Source organism: Fundulus heteroclitus, chromosome 1 (genome assembly GCF_011125445.2).
Source record: "Fundulus heteroclitus isolate FHET01 chromosome 1, MU-UCD_Fhet_4.1, whole genome shotgun sequence".
In the NCBI taxonomy this organism is placed as follows: Eukaryota; Metazoa; Chordata; class Actinopteri; order Cyprinodontiformes; family Fundulidae; genus Fundulus; species Fundulus heteroclitus.
In genome coordinates this window covers 18,832,794-18,857,502 of record NC_046361.1, presented here as the reverse complement: position 1 = coordinate 18,857,502, position 24,709 = coordinate 18,832,794, and the positions used below count along the sequence as shown (strand labels likewise).

General features: G+C 40.6%; 3 protein-coding genes across 7 annotated transcripts in view; all 3 read right to left on the bottom strand.

Annotated features, from left to right (window-relative positions):
- The window catches only part of kcnc4 (potassium voltage-gated channel, Shaw-related subfamily, member 4), a 30,924-nt gene extending 15,348 nt beyond the window's left edge, over positions 1-15,576 (bottom strand). Inside the window, exons 1-2 of one of the 3 annotated variants that reach the window (XM_021320539.2) lie at positions 14,939-15,576; positions 14,180-14,829 (exon numbers count right to left, since the gene is read on the bottom strand). In XM_021320539.2, the coding sequence (XP_021176214.2) occupies positions 14,180-14,797 (618 nt within the window). In that variant the 5' untranslated portion in view covers positions 14,798-14,829; positions 14,939-15,576. Of the gene's footprint in view, positions 1-14,179 lie in introns of all 3 variants that reach the window. The other 2 variants (XM_021320537.2, XM_012870680.3) reach the window with 2 other exon arrangements.
- A 2,748-nt stretch (positions 15,577-18,324) lies between these two features.
- hspa1b (heat shock protein family A (Hsp70) member 1B) lies at positions 18,325-21,771 on the bottom strand. 2 transcript variants are annotated; one of them, XM_036137041.1, is made up of 2 exons: positions 21,615-21,771; positions 18,325-20,327 (listed from the first exon to the last, which is right to left on the bottom strand). In XM_036137041.1, exon 2 carries the CDS (start codon positions 20,309-20,311, stop codon positions 18,395-18,397), a length of 1,917 nt encoding a protein of 638 aa, XP_035992934.1. In that variant the 5' UTR covers positions 20,312-20,327; positions 21,615-21,771; the 3' UTR covers positions 18,325-18,394. The 2 variants fall into 2 exon arrangements, with proteins under 2 accessions (XP_035992934.1, XP_012726103.1); XM_012870649.3 differs by having other exon boundaries at positions 18,325-20,330; positions 21,618-21,771.
- Positions 21,772-22,053: 282 nt separating this feature from the next.
- Positions 22,054-24,709, bottom strand: part of ahcyl1 (adenosylhomocysteinase-like 1) — a 30,373-nt gene continuing 27,717 nt past the window's right edge. For both annotated transcript variants that reach the window (XM_012870622.3, XM_012870623.3), the window contains exon 17: positions 22,054-24,690. In XM_012870622.3, the coding sequence (XP_012726076.1) occupies positions 24,684-24,690 (7 nt within the window). In that variant the 3' untranslated portion in view covers positions 22,054-24,683. The remainder of the gene's footprint in view (positions 24,691-24,709) is intronic.

Genomic DNA, 24,709 nt, shown 5'->3' with positions numbered 1-24,709 from the left:
GTTCAGAAGCATCTGAATCCAGACATGGCTATAAAATAAGCCGCTATTCAGAATAAACAAACTAATAAGTGTTTAAATATCAATCTGTACTTTTGCTTATAAAGGAATACAGTTAAATTCACCCCAAGCCTGCCAAAGAAACGCCCAAAACAAACAATTATGGGGTTCAAAATCTAAACAACAAGAGACTGATTACATCAACTTGTTACTCCTTTTGTGTTCGCTCTTTCTGTGACTCATTGTACTGAGTGGTTATTGTATCACTGTTACCCCAACATCGCCTACTGCTCTGTCCTGCTCGGTAAAAGGAAGCTTTCCTTTGAAGGGCTGCTGGAAAGTAAATCCAGTGAGCTGCATACACTCACTGACATTAAGCAGGGCAGTCAGGAAAAAGGTGTTGATGGTAAGACAGGATGTTGTTTAGAAGTGGGGGGGGGGGGGGAACATGGCCGCAGGTAGAACATTTTAGGCAAACCTGAATTATTTCCTGTTTCTTATGGAGCCTTAAAAGCAAACGTAAATAGAGTTAAAACTGTGGCGAATACACCAGAGCGATGCTAAAAAAAACTAATCAGCAGCTTATTTTATAGATAACTGTAATTGCAGTAATCCCAAGATCATTGAAACTCCTGGCTGATTTAGATTTTAAATTATTTTCATTCAACCAAGAAGTTTATTTCTCAATTGAAATGGGACAAAACAGTATCAGTTTTGAGTGAAGGTGGTCTGTTAGGATTTTTTTATTGGCATGTTGAAAATTATTTAAACTATTCTAAACAATCAATGGAAATACTGGCATTACAACAGGCTATCCCTTTTTGTAATTGCAGAACAGCTTCCGTGTTCCCATTTATAATTTGGTAATTTATCTCTGATCATGCTCCAAGTTTTTGAGGTTGAACGGCCTCCGTACCATCTCCCTAATCTTTGCCTCCCTCAGCAGATTCTCTATCAGATTTAAGGCAGGACCACTCAAAGACTGATACTAATCCCAGTCCGATGAAACATGTCCGTAAAATTAAATCTGACAAGGGTATGAATAATTTTGGGCTTATCGGTTTAATATACATAAATTACTGTATAAATGAGCCCTACATACACATTGGACACTTCTGCTTTTCTTGTACCTGGTTTAAGAATTAGTCTAACTCCACAAAGTGGATAGATGTTGTTGACTTTTAAATCACAGCTCGCCCCGCCAACAGCCTCTCACAAAACCCGCACAGGACCACGACATGCGATAAACAAAAATGCTATTTAAGATCAACACAACAACAGATCATTTTCAACATCCAGGAAAAAAAAAAAGATTCTTTGCTCAGAGAGACCGTAGCCATCTAAATAGCTCCAACCAACAGATGCCACACAGCCAGCATTTACTGATGCTTCACCAACAAAACACTAAGACTAGTTAAAACCACCAGCTGGTGCAGTCCTGAAGGCTTGTGATGTGTCTAAGAGACCCTGACAGCCTTAGGTTTACTGAAACGCCAAGCAGTTTATCTCTGAACCAAACAGAGCCGGCTATCTGAAGCCAGGAGCATCTCTGCAGGGAAGGTGATCAATGCCCTGGCGCAAATGCGAACAGTTAAGACGTAACCAAACAGTGTCACGATTACATGACCTCGCATCTATCGAGCTTGTGTCTGCAGGGAGCTCGCCTGGAGAACTGCTCATCTTGTGGACTAAGGAGAGGTTGTTATTTCTCTTGCTCATTATTTCTGTCTGTAAATGTGAGTCTTTGCCAAGAAATATGTCTGCGTGGCTCCATTATCGCTCGACACAAAGAGAAACTAAGAATTGGAAACTCTAAAGCCGTCCTTCAGCCATCTGAGTGTTTCCATCTTGGGCTGTGCTAAACAAGAAGGGATTATTTTTAGGCCTAACCAGCTGTGTCACAAAGCTGTTGATTTCTATGAAGGCAAGAGATTTAGAAGTGCTGCTGTGTCGATGCTATTGTCCAACATACAGTCCATTATAAAGTACTTCCTCAAGTATTTACTTCTCTGCCTTTACAAACATATGAAGTTGAGTAATATCTCACTCTTCACCCTGTAAGTGTGAACCGGTGAATCTCGGTCTGATGGTGTCGCTCTTCTCTGCTGGGCCAACCTTTTGCCCAGTAGCTACTTTGTTTCCTCGGGGTATAAATGGTCATAGTCCTCCAGCGCACACAACGTTGCTCTGTTTGTGCCGGAGAACCGAATCTTTAGGGAGAACCTTTCAGGAAACTTTTTCAGGGATGAAGATGTTCTCATCCTGGATATGGAAGAACATTGGTTTGAAAAAGGAGTGAAGGCAGCCATTTTTATGAAGAGAAACCGCCTGTCGTTAAACAGGGTGGCAGCCTCCGGCTCCTATAGTACCCTTCCTACAATGTTGTTAATGCGAGCGTGACTCAGCCCCCTAGGTACAATAAGTGGCCGTCAGAGCACTAACGATCGGGTGTTAGGCTGATGGTCCTCTTTTGCATGAGAGCAACCGGTTTTGATTGTCACCGTTTAACTTGTTGATCCATTATGTGAAGGTTCTGCTTATAAGGCTGAGTTTGTCTTCAACTCCTCAGACTGAAGAGGTTTCTTGAAGAGGAGATGATTCAACAAAGAAGCCGTCCAGATGGCTTACTTGTTTATTTATTTACTTATTTATTTAGTTATTGGACAAAAGAAATCAGTTTTACCAACCGTAGATACTTATTTAACCCTGAATCTGTTTTCTAGATTTGGATAGATCTGTCAATAATCCGTCCATACAGTCCTAAAGCGTGATTGTTAGCTTAAGGCGACTTCTTGCGCTTTAGCGCTTGGTGCATCTATACATTCAAGAGTCTCAAAGCTTTTCTAGTCCTCACAGACTATTTCTTCCAGCAATTATTTTTGAACAAAACATATTTTTAAGGTTTAATTAACTTAAAAGGGGGGAATGTTAATCTCCAATCACTTTGTATTCTCCTGATTACAGTTTTCAGTGTCCAACAACAGAGGTCATTAGGCCAGAGGAAAAAATCTACAGACTGAAAAAAAGAATATTATTGGCTGATCAAACCGTCAGTCAGGTTTTACTCTCTGGTGTTCCTTTTTTTATAATTTGATTATTATTCGACCTTTATTTAAACAGATAGTTTCATCGAGACTACCTAAAGGCTATTTACATATGGTCACATTCCTGCCTTGCACATCTTTTCCTGTCAGTTTATCGGCTAATACATTATTTCAAAAAGTCCTATTAATCCCTGGCTGACATGACAAGGCTCCCAACATATTCATGCTCAATCATTCAGCTAATTGTTGGACAACGTCATCAGCTTTCAGCGTGCAGATAGCCAAGTTCTCCACAGGGGAAAGGAGCCCAATTCTAGCTGGGAAAATTAGAACTGTAGGGAACAAAGCAGGAGAAACATAAAGCAGCAGGTTGTTAGGCATCAGCTGAAAGGTCCCATCACAGTCATCATCCCAAGCTGCCTAGCATCATGCTGTGTCACCACCAGTATGGACGCTTTATGTGGAAGAAGACCAGTTACATAACCACTGAGCTATCCAGAGAAATAATACGAGTAGCCAGCTCTGATTTTCCTGGAACACATGTCACACTGATTCATGTCTGAGAGCCTGTGCACCTGAGGACAAAGAATTAATCTCCACCACTCAGCCTGACAGCCACATCTCTGCTGGGTACTTCATTATCCGACATTTATATTTTATACATCCACCGAGCCAAAAATATCTGGAAAAATGGTGGTGATTATCTGCACATGATGTATAACTGGATGAAATTATTAGAGGAGGTCTAAGTCCCAGTTCTTTCGGGGGCTATATGTCATTTTGCACTTTAATCCACCTTAATGTATGATCGGCAGAAACAGGAGAACAGTGCTTAGCCAGCAGGTGAGAGGTGAGGATCCTCCTCCACAGAGGGGAGTCACAAGTGGAAACATGAGGATCATTCACACAAGCACTACTGTGCATCGTCTGTAGCTCGCCTCTGTGTCTGTTGTAGAAACATTTACAGTAAAACTGCTCTGCCAACCTGAGCATAAATAACAGCTTTGGAAAAATACAAATAAAAATACTGAAGAAGGTTGTTTTATGTTTAAAAGATTATATTTTCTCCCTCTTAAATATTTGCAGTTAATGCATATAGCAGGATCCTTTTTGCTGTTTTAATCTGGTATTTAAAAACAGCTTTCTATGACGTAAGGTGTTTTTAATCCAGTTTTCTAAGTATGATTTAATTTATTAAGAGAAAAAGTTATCAAACCAACCTGACCTATGTCAATAATCAACCATCTCCTAGGTTAAAGGATGAATTAACTATTATTAATCACAATTCTTTGGTTTTACTTTACGTTCTACAACCAAGTCTGATTACAACCCGTAGACTTAAGATATCACTTACATAGAACCTGTCTGACAACATGAAGTAGGCTAAAACCTATTTAATAAGCATCACATCAACAACAAAAGAACAGATAAGAAAGCCTATCAGCCTGGAAAGAGTAAAAAAAAAAACATTTTCAAGACTGTGATCCAGCAAACCACAGAAATAGCCTTTGTCCACAAATAAAAAAAAAAAACATGAAGCAGTGGTAAAACTCCAAGAGCGCATCCACGAACTCTTCCAGGAGGTCACAGAAGAACCCAGAATAACATCTGACACACAGCAGGCCTCACTTCCCTCAGTTAAGGTCAGTGTTAATGAGTCAATAATAGAAAATTGACTGAAAAAATAGCATCCATGGTAGACTTCCACCACAAAACTATTGATGACCAAAAAGTAGACAGAGGCCAGTTTCACACAAGAAAACAAATGAACCTCAAGACTTTTAGGAAAACATTCTGTGAACTGACAATGAGACAAAACTGAAATTAATTTTAATCTGTGCATCTTGTTACAGCCAGCATAAAACTAAAACATCACATTTTGGAAAAGGAACATCTTAGAGTCAAACATGGTGGTGGTAGTATGATGGTCAGGGCTGCTTTGCTGATTTAGGACCAGGACAACTTGTATTAATCAATGGAGTCATGAATTCTGCTCTCTAGCAAAAAATCTAATGCTATCTTAAGTTCTTGGGACAATAATCCAAAGACAACCAAGTTCACTGAATCATAATTATAAATTAATTACTTGGCGTGGCCTAGTCAAAGTCTGGAGTGGCATGACTTTAAACGGTTGTTGAGGCATTGATGTTGTTGAGGCATTGATGCAAAACCAGTTATTGAGTTTAGGGGACAAATATATTTCCCATAGGGTTGAGTTGGTTTGGATGAATTAAATTACCTTTAGAAAACTTCTTTTTTATTTACACATGTCATCTTTCTCTTATAATTGTTGGATGATTTGAAACGTTTAAGTGCTTTATAAGTGACCTGATGGACTTTAGTTTTAGATTTTATGTAGCAACTAAAAACACTTTTGCAACTTGTGGCTGTTTTGAGTAAATGTTTTATTATAGATACAGTCAAATTTGTATGTTGTGCCATCATTTTACCTCTTAGAGAGAAAATTATATTTGACAAAATCCGAATTGACAGATATCAGAAGTTAGAAAAACCACAAACTGGTCCATTCAAACATTTCTATTTGTAATTAATAGCTCCATGTGCTCTCCTAATCCAAACTATAATTACAATCAAACTGACAAATCACCACAAAACCATTAATTTATTTTTTTCTCCCAGTAAATCGAAAAAAATGGCTTTCAGTGGAGTGTAGCTGGAGTGATTTCATCAAACAAACATAATTATACAGTATTATACATCTTTTCCTAATAGTTATGTGTCATAAAACTTATAACTTTACTTTTAAAACTGTATATGTGTTCTTGTGGGGATCTGACTTGCAGCCCAAGCAAAGGGGAGTCATATACAGCAAAGTCAGACTAATGACAACATTTGCAGCATCTCAAAACAGTAGTGGCAATAGAGAGTAGAAATAAAAACAGTAAACCTGGCGCTTAAGTCCAGCCATACTTACATTTTAATATTTTGGGGCTTCAGTGAAAAAATATGTTTAGGATCTTTTTTTCAAGTGTAGGGCAGGCGATCATAGCAGACAGAAGATACCTTCATAAAACCTGGCAGGAGGATGCCTATAAATACACTCTGATTTGATGACATGGGGCGTGTGTTTAGTCTTGTGCATGTCGAGGGCTTCTCATTGGGGGAAATAACTGTTGGGGGCGGGACTTAATGTCCAAACTAAACCATACTTCTCACTAACGGTTCAAATTGGAGCAGAATCAGGTACAGCTCCTTTAAGAAATTATAGCAAAGCTGTTTAACAACACTGACTTATTTCTTTTTGAGGAAGAAATCTGTCCTTTATTTCTTTTTCACCCTTTATTATTTTTATTCATTTGTTTTATATGTTTTTGGTGTCAGAAACATGCTCTTCTACCTACCCTAATCTCTGATTGGCCTTTAGCTTGTCTCTCCTTTTAACTCTTTCTTCGAACTGTGATCACTCTGACTAGTGTTGACTGCAGATTATTCAGCCAAGTCATGTTTATTTTTGTTCATTTGCTTTATTTAAGTATGGTTAATGACCAACCTTTACTAACTAAAGGCTGCACATACAATAGTAATAAAATGAAATTGCACAAAAAACAGTAAAACAAAAAACACGGACCATAGTCTTAAAAAAAAATATGAAAGAAAACAAATAATTTTTAATATCGATTAAAATAAATGTTGGAGCCTTTCTAATCTGTAGAGACAGAAATTTAGGCTCCATGTCTGCAGTCCCCTTTGTGAACCGGATGGTACCTCGGATCAAGTAAGAGCAAACAGCAGTCAGACAAAAAGGATCCAGAGAGCTGCAAGTAGTGTTGCTGGCAGTTTGACAAATACGAAAGAGCTTGACCATTAAACTCTTTATGAGAGTTTAAAGTCAATTCTAAACACCATAAACCAATGACATGAACAAGATATACTTTCCGGTTTAGATTAGCTACAGGACACTGAAGCAACTAGCTGTAAAAGAGAGGTTTTGCTAAAACAAGCCTAGAATTATGACAATTTATTTAGCTTGCCTTGTACTGTGAGCTTCGATCCCCATTTGCTAACATATAGTGCAGAAGAAAACTTTAGATACCCACTTTGTGCAAAGCACGAGTTCAGCCTGCAGGTGAGGAGACACTCAGTAAGGCATCACTGTAGCTGATAGTTGGGGTAGATGTTGGGATGCTGTGCAGTTTTTCTGTAAACCCCTAAAGGATTTCAAACCAAATATCAGTGGGTGTGTGAGAGCCTTTATGTTTAATTAAGCGGATTAAAGAAAAGCCTCAAGAGTTCTTAATTTGTGCACTCCTGGTTTTGAAAGTGATTAAAACTGTTTGTTTACTTGTGTGTTTGTTGCACATTGATTCCCCACTGGAAAAGGAATAGTTTAAATGCACCATTCTAGGCCGGAAATTATTACAACATTATTGCCCACAATGCACTTTTCACTGCCACGGCGGCTTCTTGACTCCTACATTTACACATTTAGTTCATGAGTGGCTTTAACTGATTAAAACTAGAAAGACTTGTTCTGTGGTCAGGCTTAGCTATTGGCGAGCTGCCCTGAGCTCTCGCTTATTTCCTTCCTCCCATCTTTCTGTAACACCAACATTACTGCCAGTAGAAGTCCTTTTCCAGGACATTAACTCATTAAACATTTGGACACTTTTGCGAAGCCACCTTCATACATGCAGTTTAAGAGCCGTCAGTGACAGTCAGTCAATCCCACTGTAGACTTTTAGTTTGCTTTCAAACAAAAGGAAATCCTGAAGACAGATAAATGCTGTCTAACCTTTGTCTAATAATGCACAGTGTGAGGAAACCAATCCCAGGTCCATCACATTACCAAGGAGTTGTTCTCTATTATAAACATAATGTTACTTAAACACAGATAATTTCCCTCTTAATTAGGTGAAGGAATCCTGTTTTTCTTTTCATGATTTCCCGACTACTGAATTCCAGTCCAGGGACCAGAAACTTTTTTTTTTCCTGGGAAACAACTCTTGGCCATAAAGAGAACAAAACACGCTTGAACTTCAAGTGACATTTCTACAGTAAGCTAAAGGATCAGCATTCAGCCCTCCTGTGTCTTATTATACATCCATTTATATAATAATTTTATCTTAATACTCTTAGACTTTTCCACACAACCTGGCTGTGCCAAACCATCCATGCAAAATTATTGCTGGAAATGTCCATGTTTTAGTTATTTCTAGTGATCCTGACTATCGCCTTGTACTGGGCAAGCTTTAGAGAACTATGGGCTGTAAATAGGAAGAGATGATATGCAGAGGTGATGCACGTTTCTGCTCAGCATAACTCATTTATGCATTTAAATGCCCCTACTGTCAGTAGATCTGGAGCATAGCGATGAAATATCGCTGCAAATGTGTGTAGGTCTCGACAGAGATCCTTCTGATAAAAAAATAATATTTTAAAAACAGAATTTAAAATCTGGACGTCTTTAAAAGCCTGCATACATGATTGGACAACAAAGCAGGATGTAACAGTGAGCTTCAGGAAGCAATAAGTTGAACTGGCATTCAGGTTGTAAGCAGAGAGCTTTTGTATATCCGTTCCCTGTTGACATTATAATCCATGGCGCAGCACAGATAAACCAAGGAAGGTCTTCATTAGTCTGTGCAAGCAGTTACTCAATATCTTTAGTTTTGCCTACAAAACTAACAAGAATGCATCATGTTCACTCAAATGCTAGATACCTGCTGGATTTATGAATCGCAATGAATCATTTGATTCCTTTCTCTTTACTCTCAGAAAATGATCTTTTGCAGAATCTAAGCAGCTCAGCCCCTTGTAATTTTTTTAATCCAGTCACATATTCAATGACGTGGTTGTCAGGGTCATTTCTCACACTACTCTAAAACCTTTAACTCTATAAGGAGATACGGGTTGAATGGCCTGGACATTGAAAAACATGAATTCATCTAAGTTCAGCAGCCATGTGGTGAGGGAAAAAAATACTTTCTTCTAGCCATTTAAAAATAGGTGAATGGAGACGATAATATCAGACATTATCAATGACTGAAATACAGTGTCGGGAGTTTGCTACATTGTGCTGCAATCAAACCCCACAATGTGATTTATAAATACATAGGTTTAATTCTTCTTTTTACAAATAAATGAAAAATGTGGCATGCATTTGCATCTGGTCACGGTTACCACGGTATCCCTAAATAAAAGCTATTGCAACCAGCTGTTTTCCTAAGTGTGCTAATAATTAAGGATTAGGGCTCCATCTGTGTGTAACATAATGTTAATGTGAATCCAGCTGTTCTGGGAAGAGGTTTGTTAAAGAACATTAGAGAACAAACAGCATTGAGAAGACCAAGGAAGGCCGCAGACAGGTCAGGGAGAACGATGTGGAGAAGTTTAAAGCAGGATTGGGTTACGAAACAGTATCCCAAGCTTTGAACGTCTCACAGGGCTCTCAAATGAGGAGTACGGCACAACTGGGAACACACCAAGAGCTGACTCTTCATCTAAACTGAATTAGAGAAGCATGAGAGCCCCAGGGAGACTCTGGAGGAGCTGCAGAGATACACAGTTCAGGTGGGAGAATCGGACAATTGTTAGCTGTGAACTCTACAAAACAGAACAAAAAAGAAGCCCTGTTCGCTCTACACCATAAGTCATGTAAATGGGCACAGCAGCATGTGAACATGTGAAAGGTCTGCTGAGAAAATGAGACCAGCATGTAACTATCTGACCTATTTGCTGGTAGAGAAAAACTAACACTGGATATCACCCTGAGCACACCACCCCCACCTTCAAACATAGGAGCAGCATCCTGCTTTAGGGATGTTTTTTGTTTGGTTGATTGACTTGATTTTTTTTTTAGCAGGGACAGCCTGTGAATGAAGCCAAATAGTTAGAAATCCTGAGAAAAACAACATACAGAGGTTGGAAAAACAATGGAATTGCTGAGGTCAAAGCATATTCATGTCTGAGAATGGTCCAGTCAAAGTCCAGGCCTGAATCCAATAGTAGTTCTGTGGTAAAACTTCAACACAAATGGTTACAGATGCTCTTCATTAAATCTACACTTTGTGCTGATTGATCACATAAAATCTGCAAGCCTAATAGTGCTTTTACAAGGCTCTGCCAATGCTTTCAGATTGAGACTGAAAGTCAGCAATTTAACTGCAGTTGGTTTCAAATGTTAATGACGTTCTGGACAATTCACCTCTAACCGCTGTATTTAAAAAATATATTATGACCACAGCTCACATAAAGAGGAGTGGTCATAACGCCAGAAGGGCAGCTGACCTTAGCAGATATGCACCTAAAATCTGGTCTTTGGAAGGAAGTGGCTTTAACGATGCACAGAGGAGCTTCTCCGCGGCTTTCAGGAATCACATTACCTGAACTGAGCTTAGAAGCCTTCTGAAATAAAAAGGCAATAAAAGTAATGTGAGTCCCTTCATCTTCTTAGAGAGCTTGCCCTCATAATGCACACAGAGTAAACATACATACATGTTCTGTCCGGAGAGGAAATGGACAGAGCCTCATGATTGGGTCAATATACAATTGCTAGGACTAACGTTTCAAATCTACACTGCTGTGTTTTTGTTGTTGTTGTTTTTTTTGGCAGAACTTCCCAACTGGGTTCATCTGCAAACATCCAGCGCTGACGGACAGACGTGATGAACTTACAGGTCCTGCGAAGCAACACGGACGCTGCAGGTGACCGCTGCTGGACGAACAGTTCACATAAACAGTTTAACTGGACTGCAGGGAGAAGAACGTTGTATTTGTGCAAATCTGAGAGTTTCTGAACAGACCACTCAGCCACACACAGAAGCCGATATTACAGACTGAATGAACCATTCTCAGCTAAATGCATTTTCTTTTCTGGCCTGACAACTCCTGCCGATGACACTTGATACTTGCTTTCATGGTTACTTCAACGAACACTCAGCTTTTGTTATCGAGCCATTAGGCATATAGCACCCTTTCAATAGCCTACGGCTGGAGTGCTGTATATCCCCGGCAAAAAAAAGAACGAAAGCCAGCTCAACTCACTGAGTTCACGTTCACTTTACCACAAAGCAATATATGTTGAATCCATACTAAAGAAGAGTGCATGTAGCTGCTGGTGAGAAAGGCTTGATAAGCTCGTCGTATTTACATTTTCAAAACTCCCGCAGCAGCATCTTTGTTTATTACCATAAACGATTGCAGTTTCCGACACATTGTAAAGTGGTGTAATTAAAACTAAGCTGGCTGACGATTTCTCCACTTTCATGTTGCGGATATATTTCTTTTTTTTCCACCTATTTATCTGTATATTGGTTATAGATCCATATTTTATTATTTCAGAAGAAGGATCTTGCACAGCCAAAGTAACGTTACTGAAATCGGTGCTTTGTTTACCAGATCCATCAGGAGTTCTGCTGGAGTTTGAGGTGCATGAACGGACAGTTATCTTCCTCTTAGTAGCCATTGTTTCTCTGATGCTGCACTGTGAAAGGCGTCCCTCATGCACAACCTGCAGAGGCGTGCTAATCAAGCGTGTTTGGAATCCCAATATTTGTCCTTTCAAAGAATTTCATGCATTATCTCAGAAAATGACGTGGACACACTCTGTGCTGAATGTTTAGCACATCCGTAAGTGCTTGCTTGTATACTCAGCAGCACGATTCCCATCGTTAAACTCTGGCCTTTCAGTCCCTGACATGCACACAGGTCTATAAAATCCAGCCACTGGGATAGGCGGACTGCTTCTCCAAACATTTGTGAACAAAAGGGTCGCTTTTGGGAGCATCGTGAATTCCTGGGTGGTACCATGATGGAATCCACCAGGGCAAAAAGTCCATTCATGAAATTTCCTCTCGACTATGTATTCAACAGTCAACTCTGACAAAGTGGAAGCAATTGGGTATGTTTAAAACTTAGAAACAACCTGGTAGAGCGGTGTCAGTGGATGATATAGTACAAAGATGTTGCCAACTCCCTGAAGATTCAGTCGCTGCAGACCTACACCCTCAAAGTGGCCTTCGGATTAGCTCAGGAATGTGCGGAGAAAGTTTCGTGGAAATGGGGTTCCATTGCCGTACAGCTGAATCCCAGCCCGATATGTCGAAACACAATGTGAAGAGTCAGATGAAGAGGTGTAAAGCAAGCTGCCACTGGACCCTAGAGAAGTGGGGAAATGCTCTCTGGGGTGAGGAATAAAGCTTCTCTCTCTGGGAATCAAAAGAACAAGTCTGGGTTTGATCGTTGCCAGGAGAAGAGTATTGGCCGGACTGCACTGTGTCAAGAGAAACGTTTGGAGCCGTGGGGATTATGGTGAGGGACTGGCCTCTGTCTTTTACTGACGGTAAAAGAAACTCCTAATGCTTAAGCATGCGAAGACTATTTGGTTGATGTTACGCTCCTGGCTTTGTGGGGACACTTTGATGGCTTTTTTATGTTACAAACATGACTGTGAACTCGTGCACAAAGCAAGGTCTGTAGGGGCGTAAATTAGCGAGGCTGGTGTGGAAGAACTTGACCGGCCTCCACAACCAGTAAAAGATATTTAGAGCATTAAGTGTAAGCCAGGCCTCTTCGCCTTTTCAACTGTTTATCAATTTCTAAATCCATGGAGTGGGTCATGCACAGTAGCACTGACATCTGGCAAGCCTCTACCTGAGCCTGTACGTCTAAGTTAGATCTGCGTTAATTTTCTGCCCTAAAAGAGTTTAGAGCTGCAAACAAGTTAGTCCCACAACTTGATGCGTTTCATCATAAAATTTTCTGACCGCTTCAGAGGGTTTCTCCACCCATCCATGGCGGGTTCCTATCTCCAGTGAGAGGCGGGTTACGCCCTCAACAGGTCGCCGGTCAATCATAGTTTAGTGGGTTTAGTTTACATAAAATCGTGGAGACAGCAGGCACTGAGAGCTAAAACAAGTCAAGTTTTGATACCCACATCTTGCACACTTCATTGTAAACAAATCATTTCATAGCAAGTATTTATGCTATGCGGCATTAATTTACTTATTGTTGGATTTAATTTCTTTTCAGAAAGGAGGTATATGGTCATAAAGACACAGCAATCAGACTGAGCTTAAATAGGCCCATTTATTTCTCCAGGTGTTCTCCAGGTGTGGAATTAGACAAGAATAATCAACACAACAGTGATGTAAAGTCAAACCAGGACTGAATTATTCCGTGCTGATTACAGACTCGTTAAGACACAGCATGGCCTTTGTAAATGCTTCCCTTTATTGGTGAAAACAAAAAATAAGGATTCCAGTATTTTCCTCAGAAGTATTGGTACATTTTTTTCACACCTAGTTCTCCTGAACATCACCGTGTGTCCTCTCGTCCTGTGAGCTTGCTGTCTCATTAGATACCCTAAAATTCTCTAATAATAACACAATCAGACTTTAAATTAAGATCAAGCGCTGAGATCTGGTGACAGAAACAGAAAATAAAGAGCTGTGGCTGAAAAAGCTCTTGTGTCCTTTCCAGTAGACACTTTCTGCCCCCCCCCCCCCACCCCCACCCAAGTTCATCAATAACAGATTTTAGAGCATCTAATCAAATCTCCAAGGAATTTACTAATCATATAAAGAGAAAAGCCGAGGCAAAATGGAAAACAGATTCGTGAGGAACAGCAGCACAACATGAAATTAAAAGTGGAATTAATGATGCATTAGTATTGAGTTTAATGTGTTTATACGCGGAGATGCTCTGATCGGGTTTTTCCTGAGCAAGTGCTTCATAAAAGTGGTTGTTTTGAATCCCACAGAAAAATGAAGGAAACAAGATTCTATGTATTAAAGTATATTTTTATTAAAACTTACAATGCATTCTGGGATTTATGGGCACAGAAGATCAGGTGTTTCAGTATTTTACATGCCAGAGTAGAAAATAATTGGCTGATTCTGATTGATGAGTGCATTCATCTTTTTTATATACTGTATCTAAGTATGTATTAGTTTTAACTTAATACATTCAGTCACATGTCATGTTGACTGATTGCTTTATTGAATCAAATTTATCATCATGCGTGCATATTGCTTTAGCCTATCAATCAGCTCAGCGAGGCTGTTGCCTGATTGGCCGAAACTTTTGGAGACACCTGTTGATACTGAACAAGAAAGAAATACCAACAAGGAAATTAAAACATCTTGGTTTCAGTAAAGGAGATTCAAAGCTGAACTCACCCTGGCTGCTTTGGATGAGTAGGGGTCGTCAAACAAGGCCCACACTTTGGGTCGCCAAACTTCCCAGCACCCTCTGGACCTGTCGCTGGAGTCCTCAATGCCGAACCGTCTCGGCGTGTCTCTGTCGTCGTCCGTGTCCTCCGGGTCGGGCGGCTCGAATATCTCCAGGGCCTCCTCCGCGTCCCGGTGCTGCCGGTAGGTCATCCAGCAGCACGGTTCCACGTCGGTGTCGTCTATCCCCCAGAAGGCCAGCTCCTCCTCGAACAGCGGGCCGCACACGTCCGCAGGACAGTGCAGCTTCCCGGTCCGGTAGTAGTTGAGCACGTAGGCGAAGATGCCCGGGTGTCTGTCGAAGAAGAACTCTGAGACGCTCGGGAGCTCGGCGTCCGAATCGGAGCAGCAGCCCTGGGAGTCAGGTTCGGCCAGCCAGGCCAGACGCGTCCCCGGTAGGGTCCGCAGGGTGCTCTTGTAGGTCTCATGCCGGGTGCCGCCGACGTTAATGATGATTTTTTCCGAGTCCTCGCATCTGGCCATCTCCTCCTTCAGACATGATTTAGACGGAGGCTTGTTTCCTGACTTGCGCCCTCGGTAAGTCGAAACGCACACCGAGCTGATCATTTGGAAGCGTGTCGCTTCCCGCTGCTGTCCGCCTGTGGAGAGGAACGATCACAAGGTTGAGAGAAGGCGCGTCCTCATGTTAAGAGTCAGAGCCGATGACCCACGAGTTTTTGCAGCGAGGAAAAAAGTGAAGGAAACCACCTGTGGGAAATATCACTGTGTCGGCTCAGATGTTTGCAACTGATCTCTCCATATTCTGCAGGTGATTCTTATTTATAAGCAGTTGGCTTATTACGCACGGCAGACGCACCCTGTCCAAAACAAATCAGTTCTTTTTAGACCAAATCCCACCCCCCAGCTCTAATCCCGGTCAACTTTCCTCCTCACTCACTCACTCACACCCAGGAAAGCTGATCCAGTTCAGAGGAACTACGCATGGACAGGTTGCGCCAGGGAAAAAAAGCGGCTGTTCTTGCGCGCCAGATGTGAGCTCGTTTTCCAGCTGGGGATCTGTTGCGCCTCCTGAAGCGCAGCCTCTTCTCCCTTAGCGACGCCGCCCGGTTGGACGGAGGGGAGAACAACAGGCTGACCGAGTTAACTCTTTGCCTGCCGAGGGCTGACGCATCAGTTATTGAAGCGAGGCTCCCTCAAATTAGCGCGGCAGGCTCATGGTGAAGTGTTTGCGTGCGACGGAGAGAGTTGAGAGCAATAATGACCCTGCTTAATCAGGCCTGTTTATTGTGCCTGCAGGTTATGCTGCATTGCACGTTCATTAAATACAATGATCTGTTTGTCTGGCAGTGGAAATGTTCACGTTTAATCTGATGGAAATTATTTCTACAGTCGCACAGGGGCACGGTCAAATTACCACATTTTATTAAACTAATTCATACAACGTAATTATCTTCTTTTTGTGTAATTCTCGTCCCCTTAATGGTTTTATTTGTTTAATAAGTAAATTACAGCTCACAATTTGATCCAACAGGTGTTTGGCTTATTTTGCGTTTAGATGACTAATGACTCTAGGTTTCCCTCCAGTGGATTTCTAGGTGAATAACATGTTAAATGGAGCGTCTCAATAAATTAGAATAGCACTGAGAAATTAATATTTAAAGTTAAAATGTGAAACCTGTACGTTGTTATTGTTTCACTACACTCAGCTATATATTTAAAGGGTTTATTTATTTTAATTTTGAGGATTAAGTCCTACAGGTAATTGAAATTCTACACTGAGATAGTACTTGAGGGCAATAGAAAATAACTTTAAGTACAGAAATGCCATTCTGCTGAAAATTATGTCTATTCACACTGCATTATGCGCACTGAATGTTTCATCTAGGTTCCCTTTGCATGAGTTCTTGCATCAAGCCCAGCATGTGGTTCTACTGAGGGGTTCAGGGAAACCCACATTTAGTGACCTATAGGTCATCTGCATTGTTGTGTCTGTTGCCACAGTTTGGGCAAGAAACAAGTAATACTGGGTTATTTAATCTCCATCTCCAGAAATCTTGTCTGCAGAGAGAAACAATAAATTAAATAAAAAATGGCTGATAAATGACTGTACTGTCTTTGGACTTGTTAAAACACTGTGGACCAACACGAGCATATAGGACATGATTCTCCAGATCATCATTGACTTTGGGAATTTCATGGGATTCTCCATTTCTCCAGTTTTTTCCACACCCCAGGACCTTGCGTTCCCAATGAAATTTACTTTTGCTTGAAAAGAGGACTTTGAACCACTGAGCAACAGACCAGCACTTTTTCTCCTTAGCCCAAGTAAGAGCAGTTGTCTCTGACTCAGCAATGGCTTAAAGATAGAATTGGCTATTTTTCCAAAAAGTCCCTTTTTGAACAACTACGCATAAGCAAGACCATCATACCTGCTCTTCTACTCCTCAGGGGGATCGCATAAAAAAACGCTCCCAAATCCACTCTGGTCTTATTTGTTTCTACTGAGGCCTTCCTCTTCTTCTCATAAACCTGTACACTGTTTGCTTCTTGTGACTCTCTGCCATATTGAAAGTATACGGTGAGAGAGGTGGAGCTACAATGAATGGCTGACATCAAAGCTAACTGGCTTATTTCATTTTGTATTTTTTTTTCTTTTCTTTCTTTTTGCTTTTTCTTACCTGCTCCTTTTGATCCATGGTATAACGAGGACACACTGTGTATATATTTGATGCACCTCGTCCTACTTGACTCCTCTTTCCTATGACTACTGATTACTGAGCCGATGTGACATGTGAATTTCTCCAATGTGAGATCAATAAAGCTTATCTTAAACACTAGAAGTGCACATTCACAGCCAGCAAGTGGAAACTAACAAGGAACGTGCACACACACTGGCATTACGTGAGCGTGTCACAATGACTGGCATGTGGGTCAACCAATAGATTAGGCGATTGAGTACATAATGTCTATGGGTGAGAGCAGGACCAAAACTCTTACCTTTTACAGGCTCGCAACTCTCACAGAGATCACATTTTTTTACCTCCCTTTTCTGAATACATAATGTACTGACTACTCTCAGGATGGAAAGACCATTTCATCCAGTATAACAAAAAGTGTTTCTGAACTGGAATACCGACTATAGCTTTAAAGGAGCAATGAGTAATAATGACACTTAGTGTTTCATATCAGAACAACACATTCATAACAGTCGGCCACTGACAACAGACGTTTCCTCAACGGTCCGTTGCTGCTTTGAAACCCCACTGAATTTTTACTACCACACGATAAGTATATTCTGTTCTGTTTCTGGTCCGCTTCTCTTACTGGCTTCCACTGTAGCAGCACTCTGCTCTTTTGCCAACATAAAATACCAAATGCTGCGCTCTGTTTTGGGAACCCTGGGAACGATTGGCTCAGGAACCAGGAAGTAAACACAGGCTACACACTGCACCGACGTAGTTCCCGCACAATACCTCTAATTCTGAAAGGAGGAAAAAAACTCAACTTAGACAATGTTGATGCAGAGGACCAGTTTATAGGGATCGTTATTTCCATCCCAGGTGAAAAATTAGAGTGATTTTGGTTAATTTTACAGTAAATTTTTTTACTTATGGCTCCTCTAATACAAAGGAATATGGCAATTGTAGTTTATGCCCAGAATTCTTCTGTGTGTGGCTCCCTCTATGAATCTCCCCCAATCCAAAAAGGCTAGAGCTAGGGTAAGGGGTTGCCTCTATGCCTTTACCAACTGTAGGTTTTCCTTCCACTTAACTTTTCACTAATATGATTGGTTATAGCATATGGTGAGCATTTTTTTCAAATGAATTCACTTTTTTGCTGATATGTAAATTAACTGTGATTCACCTGTATATTGAAGAAGAAGAATCAGTGCTCGTATTATCATTGCATTTGATGGTACCTTTTAACTTAAATCTATAATTCTATTCATATTTCTTATTACTCTAAAAAGTCTGTTTTCACTGAGCCCATTTATTTGAATCTTAGCTTGTGCATTTATTCTTATAAACTTAAATGTTACCTTAATAGGCAATAGTGATAAGGTAAAAATAGTTAAAGACAAATGTAATTCAAAATTTTTATTATTATTATTAACATCTTGAAACAATGAAAAGTTTTTTTTTTTAGAAAACGAACATCAGTCAGAAAATTTTCTCCAGTAGTGAAATGAAGCAGTCCGTAGTTTTAGTCAACCTCTTCGATAGTGGGACCCTGAGAGGTATCTCCAGCCTGGCTGCCACAGCTTCCTGCTGCTGCTCCTTGGTACAACTTTGTCACAACTGGTTTGCACACTCTCTCCAGCTCCTTTTGCTGATGTTCATACTCATCCTTCTCCGCCAGCTGGTTGTTCTCCAGCCAGGAAATTGTCTGATTGCATTTGTCAACGACCAGCTTTTTTTCCTCCTCGCTGATTTTTCCTTTCAGGGACTCATCCTCAACGCTGCTCTTCATGTGGTAGGCGTAGGACTCCAGGGAGTTCTTCGCCGCAACCTTCTCTCTCTGCTGGTCATCCTCTGCCTTGTACTTGTCTGCGTCCTGCACCATCTTCTCGATCTCATCTTTGCTGAGTCGGCCCTTGTCGTTGGTGATTGTGATTTTGTTTTCCTTGCCGGTGCTTTTGTCGACAGCAGACACGTTTAGGATGCCGTTGGCATCAATGTCAAAGGTGACCTCTATCTGTGGCACTCCTCTGGGAGCAGGGGGGAGACCCGTGAGCTCAAACTTTCCCAGGAGATTGTTGTCCTTGGTCATGGCTCTCTCGCCTTCATACACCTGAATCAGGACGCCTGGCTGGTTATCTGAGTACGTGGAAAAGATCTGAGTCTGCTTCGTAGGGATGGTGGTGTTCCGTTTGATAAGGGGGGTCATAACTCCACCAGCTGTCTCAATGCCCAGAGACAAGGGCGCCACATCCAGGAGCAGTAAATCTTGGACATTCTCTGAGGTGTCCCCCATGAGGATAGCAGCCTGGACGGCTGCACCGTAGGCCACCGCCTCATCAGGGTTGATACTTTTGTTTAGATCTCTACCATTGAAGAAATCCTGTAGGAGCTTCTGTATTTTGGGGATTCTTGTTGAGCCACCAACTAGGACAATTTCATGGATCTTGGATTTATCCAGCTTAGCATCTTGTAGGGCCTTCTCAACAGGTTCCAGTGTTCCCCTGAAGAGGTCCGAATTGAGCTCCTCAAAGCGTGCCCTTGTGATTGAGGTGTAAAAGTCAATGCCCTCAAACAGTGAGTCAATCTCAATGCTGGCCTGAGTGCTGGAGGATAAGGTCCTCTTCGCCCTCTCACAAGCTGTGCGCAGTCTCCTCACGGCTCTCTTGTTCTGGCTGATATCTTTCTTGTGTTTTCTTTTAAACTCCTCCACAAAGTGGCTGACCATTCGGTTGTCAAAGTCCTCCCCGCCAAGGTGTGTGTCCCCCGCTGTGGCTTTCACCTCAAATATGCCGTCCTCAATGGTCAGGATGGACACGTCAAAAGTGCCTCCCCCAAGATCAAAGATGAGGACATTGCGCTCTCCTCTTTTGCCTTTATCCAGGCCGTAGGCAATGGCTGCTGCTGTGGGCTCATTTATGATCCGCAGGACATTTATTCCGGAGATCACTCCGGCATCCTTTGTGGCTTGCCTCTGAGAATCATTAAAGTAAGCTGGCACTGTGATTACCGCATTTGACACACTCTGTCCCAGAAAAGCCTCGGCTATTTCTCTCATTTTAACCAGGACCATTGAAGAAATCTCCTCAGGACAGAAAGTCTTAATTTCTCCCTTGTATTCCACCTGGACTTTAGGCTTCCCGTTGTCATTGATCACCTTAAAGGGCCAGAGCTTCATGTCAGACTGGACCACTGCATCATCAAACCTTCTTCCAATGAGACGTTTGGCATCAAAGATTGTGTTGGTGGGGTTCATGGCAACTTGGTTCTTGGCAGCATCTCCGATGAGCCTCTCTGTGTCAGTAAAGGCCACATAGCTAGGAGTGGTCCTGTTGCCTTGATCGTTGGCGATGATTTCCACTTTTCCATGCTGGAAGACCCCAACGCAAGAGTAGGTGGTGCCCAGATCGATGCCAATGGATATTCCCTTAGCTGATGACATCTTCCTTGTTTAGTTGGAACTAGATAGGATGAGAAAAAGAGATTTTATTTTAAAGGAATTTTCTTGATAAAAGAATTCAACGTGAAGGAAATACTGAGTAAAACTGAGGAAAATGTTTGTTCACATTTTCCATTTAGATCTCAGGGTTATTAAAGAGTTTTCTCTTACTAACACCCACAGAGCAGCCGAGAATGCTCTCCCCAGGCGCTTTTGAAGCAATTTAACACCTTGAAACATGTGACCAAAACAACTCACATTTCAGTATAGTTGGGCAATGGTTGGATGCTTGAGTGGCAACGACCAAAACATCGTAATTAAAGGAGAGTCGAGTCAGTGTTGCCTTAATGGCGCCATCCACATGATAATTCTGATAACAGATTGTAAGCCTGCTACTTCCATCCATATTCAAAAATGAAGAAGCTGTGTGGGTAAGAGTAAGGGTAACTAATTTAAGAAACAAGAGAAGATATTCAGTCACCTTCTATTTATACTTAGGATCTCTGAGTCAGTTTCTATATGTCTACAGTAGCTACACACTTTCCCTGTCTGCCCTAATTGTAACCAAATTTTAAATTACTCTTTATATGGGAGCTTTTTGTCACTTAACTAAGATGCACAGATTATTTAACTTAGAAAAATCTAGTAAATTCAATAGATTAACCTGTTTCCTGACAATAAACCAGCAGTTTGCACAGGTAATTCCCAAAGAGCTATTAGATGTAAAGGTAGCCTACGATGATAGATTAACTAGTTAAGGTTAGTGTCTTTTACTGGAATGTTTTCTGTTTTGTTCTTAACAATATAATTTTCAGATACAGCTTTTAATTCTTCTTCATAGAGCCTTCCTCAGCCTTAGTTAGCTCTCACTAACAACCTATTACTTTATGCCATATTACCTTTGGTAATTTTGCAACAGATTCTATTGAAGATGTTGGAACAAATTATGTGCCTTCACATCATAAAACTGGACTTCCATTTTCTATGAAAGCAACCAACATGTCAAGAAAAAAAGAAAATGAAAAAAGATTGTTCAGCAACCCTGCTGGATTTACAGTCTTGCTAGACTTAAAAAGCAACACTCCATGTGGCTCCATTAAACCAAGACCATAAGCGATTAAGAGATGCTCAAGATTTTTGGAACAGCATCTCATGAGAGAAAGCTTTGCACCAATTCCATTCAACATAATCTACACTTTTTTTTAAGAAAAGAATATAAATGGACTGAAACAGTTACTGCCCGTCTTTACATGCAATGTTTTCATTGAAATTGTTGGATCATTGAATCCTTAAATTTGCAGCTACTTACAGTCAGCGCTGATCTCCTTGTAGCTGAAGGATTTGGGGGTGAAGAGGAATTTCCTCTGGGAAGTTCGTTCTCGTCAGCTTCTGCCTTCAGGTGTGTCTTCTGAAAACTGCCAGCACCAAGTCAGGCCCTTTGCTTATATAGCAACACCCGGGTTTCCAGAAGCCTCCCGACACCCCCCCTCTTCCCCCTTAAGACCCAATGACCAAACGGTTAATATTAGAAACGAATGCAGCCAGCCTGGAGCGCGAGAGTCGGTGAATATTCCAGAGAGGGAGAGTCGTTTGACCCTCGGCCAGCGGGGCTGACTGTCAGGAAAGCAATGCAGAGAATGTAGCTGTAAGGTTCATTCTGGAAGTTAAGGAGGGAGTTCTGGCTGTCTTCAGCTTTAGCTCCAAAATTACTTGTTCTATAAATAAAACCCCACACACTTTTAAAGTGGGTTAAAAAGCTTTGCTTTATTGCTGATTTAACGCATGAATGTACATACATAGAACACTTAATGTCATTGCAATCACATAAAATGTTACTTAAGGTGACCCTGTTGAATCAAATTGAGACAGTGACAATCATATGCCAGACATAAAGTCCAATATTTTTCTTAAAGCATATCTTATATATTAGAGTTACAATTACTACCAGAAGCAGTGGAAGGAAGACATTACGTTTAAATATTTGTTGTTTAACTAAAAAAAAAAAAGAAAAGAAAACAAAGGAAGTGACAGTTAAATTAAGGTCAGCGCTGATGGTTGTTAAAACCTGTTTCAAAACAAGTTAGGACACTTGTGGGATTCCCTAAAGCCAATAGTGCAGATGCTGAAACTAAATATAACACAGTCTGCTTATTTGTAACTGATTTTGACAACATACTTTTTTAAAGTTACATAAAATATGAATTAATGTCACCCAATTGAGACAAGACTACTGTATTCTACAACTAAATTTTTAAACTCAGTAACAGATCAGGACTGTAGGCACCGAGACGTATCACTGTGCCGTTATTGTCTTACCCAAATAAGTAACTCCTTGCTTTTCATACTTTTTACAGCTCTAGTCTGATTTCATTACTAACCCTAACCTAAAATTTTAATAGTAATGAAATACAAATGTTCAATTTATTTGCTTAAGAAGTTTCTCCTGCCAATATTTAATTCTCAGAGACAGATATTTTAGTCTTCTCCTGAATCTGTTCCAATAAAAACAACAATTCTTACCAGAAAGATCAAAATACACTTTTTTCTGTTTCCAAATAAATTGAATCTTGGGTGCTTTTCAATTATTTCCACTGGAAACAGTGTCCCAACCTCTTTGGATACAGAGTTTTTAAATAATCAAAAGGCACATTCATACCATGGCCTTAAAAGGCATCATCCAGGCAAAAGGGTTTTACGGTGACAGAGATCAGGAGTGGAATGTGGGGGAGCAAACGGAGAGCTGGAAATAAATGAGGGAAGTTATCATTCATTGAAAAACCCCTTGTGGTTCTACTCCTCAGGCTTTTCTAAATTCCCTCCATTAATAATTTAATCTTTAAAACATCAGTCAAAACTAACGTCTTCTGTTTTCATTTGCCGTTGAACAAACATTTATCCTCGTGTGGATTTGCAGGGCCTTGAAAAAGTATTCACATCCTTTAAACCTTTTCACCTTTTATGTTACAACCAAAAAACTAAAATGCATTTCATTGATAGAACAATACAAAATCCGTATATTTATGAAGTGAGAGAAAAGGGATAAATGGGTTTATTTTTTCCTTTTATACAAAATTGATTCTGAGAAGTGTGACAATTACTTATGTTTGGCCCCCTTTACCCTGGTGCCCCTAAATAAAAGAGAGTTCAGTTGCCTTAAGAAGACACTTTATCAGCAGTCAGCTAATATGTGGATGGAGGTGTTTTGGTCTGATGAGATAAACTATGACAATATTGCATTATGCAGTGAAAAAATACACACTATCCCCATTGTGTGACATGGTGGTGGCAGGATCATGCAGTGGGAAAATCTTTTTTCAGCTGGGACTGGCAAGTTGTCCGAGTCAATATAACCTGGAAGGAAATCAGAGGCAGCAGGGCCTGAAACTGGGGTTAAGGTTCCCCAGTAGGAAAATATCCCTGAACACAATAGTTAAATCTTGTCACAATGGAATCTGCCAACAGATTGGGAAAAATTGCAGTTTTCAGGTGGCATCCATCCAATCTGATTGAGCTTGAAGTATTTTGCGAATAAGAATGGACAAAACTGTCAGACTCTAAATGTGCAAAGGTGGTAGAGACACATAGGATAAAACATGTGCGGCATTCATTGTAGTGAACGGTGCTCCCACAAAGTATTGACTCAGGGTGGCTGAAACTTACTGCATTTAAAAACCTTCTCAGATGCTTATTTGTGTCATTTAAAAAAATTTACGTATCCTCTTCTTCAATTTCATAGTTATGAGCGACCTTGTGGTAATCTGTCAAAAAATCCCAATAAAATACATTGAAGCTTGTCGCTGTAACTTGAAAAAATACGAGAAATGGATATGAATCCTTCTAGATGTTCTGTGTTTCAAGAATGTGTGGATGTTACCTTGTAGGGCTTATGTGCAGATAGTTTTCAAATTAATGTTTTATCCACACAAAACCCCTAAAATGATATGCATACCAACACAGAGTTTGCTTTGGCTCTGCCTAAACTCCGGCTCAATGAATGTGCCCATATATTCTCTATGCCACGGACAAACAGATCAGAAACGGCCATAATTTGGCACCGCGCGTAAGTAGAGTAAAAAAACAAATCAACAGCTCTGTGATCAAGAAGAAAAATCAGTAACAACTAAATACACAGAAACATCAATGCATGCAAGTAGGGTGCCTTTTGAACACAGGAAAGAACAATGTTAGTTGATTATATATTATAAGTTCTCTATTCGTCTCATCCTGTAATATTTAAATCTACTTCTAAGGTGCTATTAATAAGTTACATTCAGCATAAGTAAAATAATTCCTCCGTTTTGCAGTAGTTTAGAAAATAAAATAGATATCTCTGTTTATCCCAGGGCAACATTTTGCTGAGTAGAAGACATCCTTATTAGTACCTGTGAAGTAAACACAGTG

Coding starts and splice junctions, on each gene's coding strand:
- hspa1b (XM_036137041.1), bottom strand. CDS start 20,311: ATGTCATCAGCTAAGGGAATATCCATTGGCATCGATCTGGGCACCACC.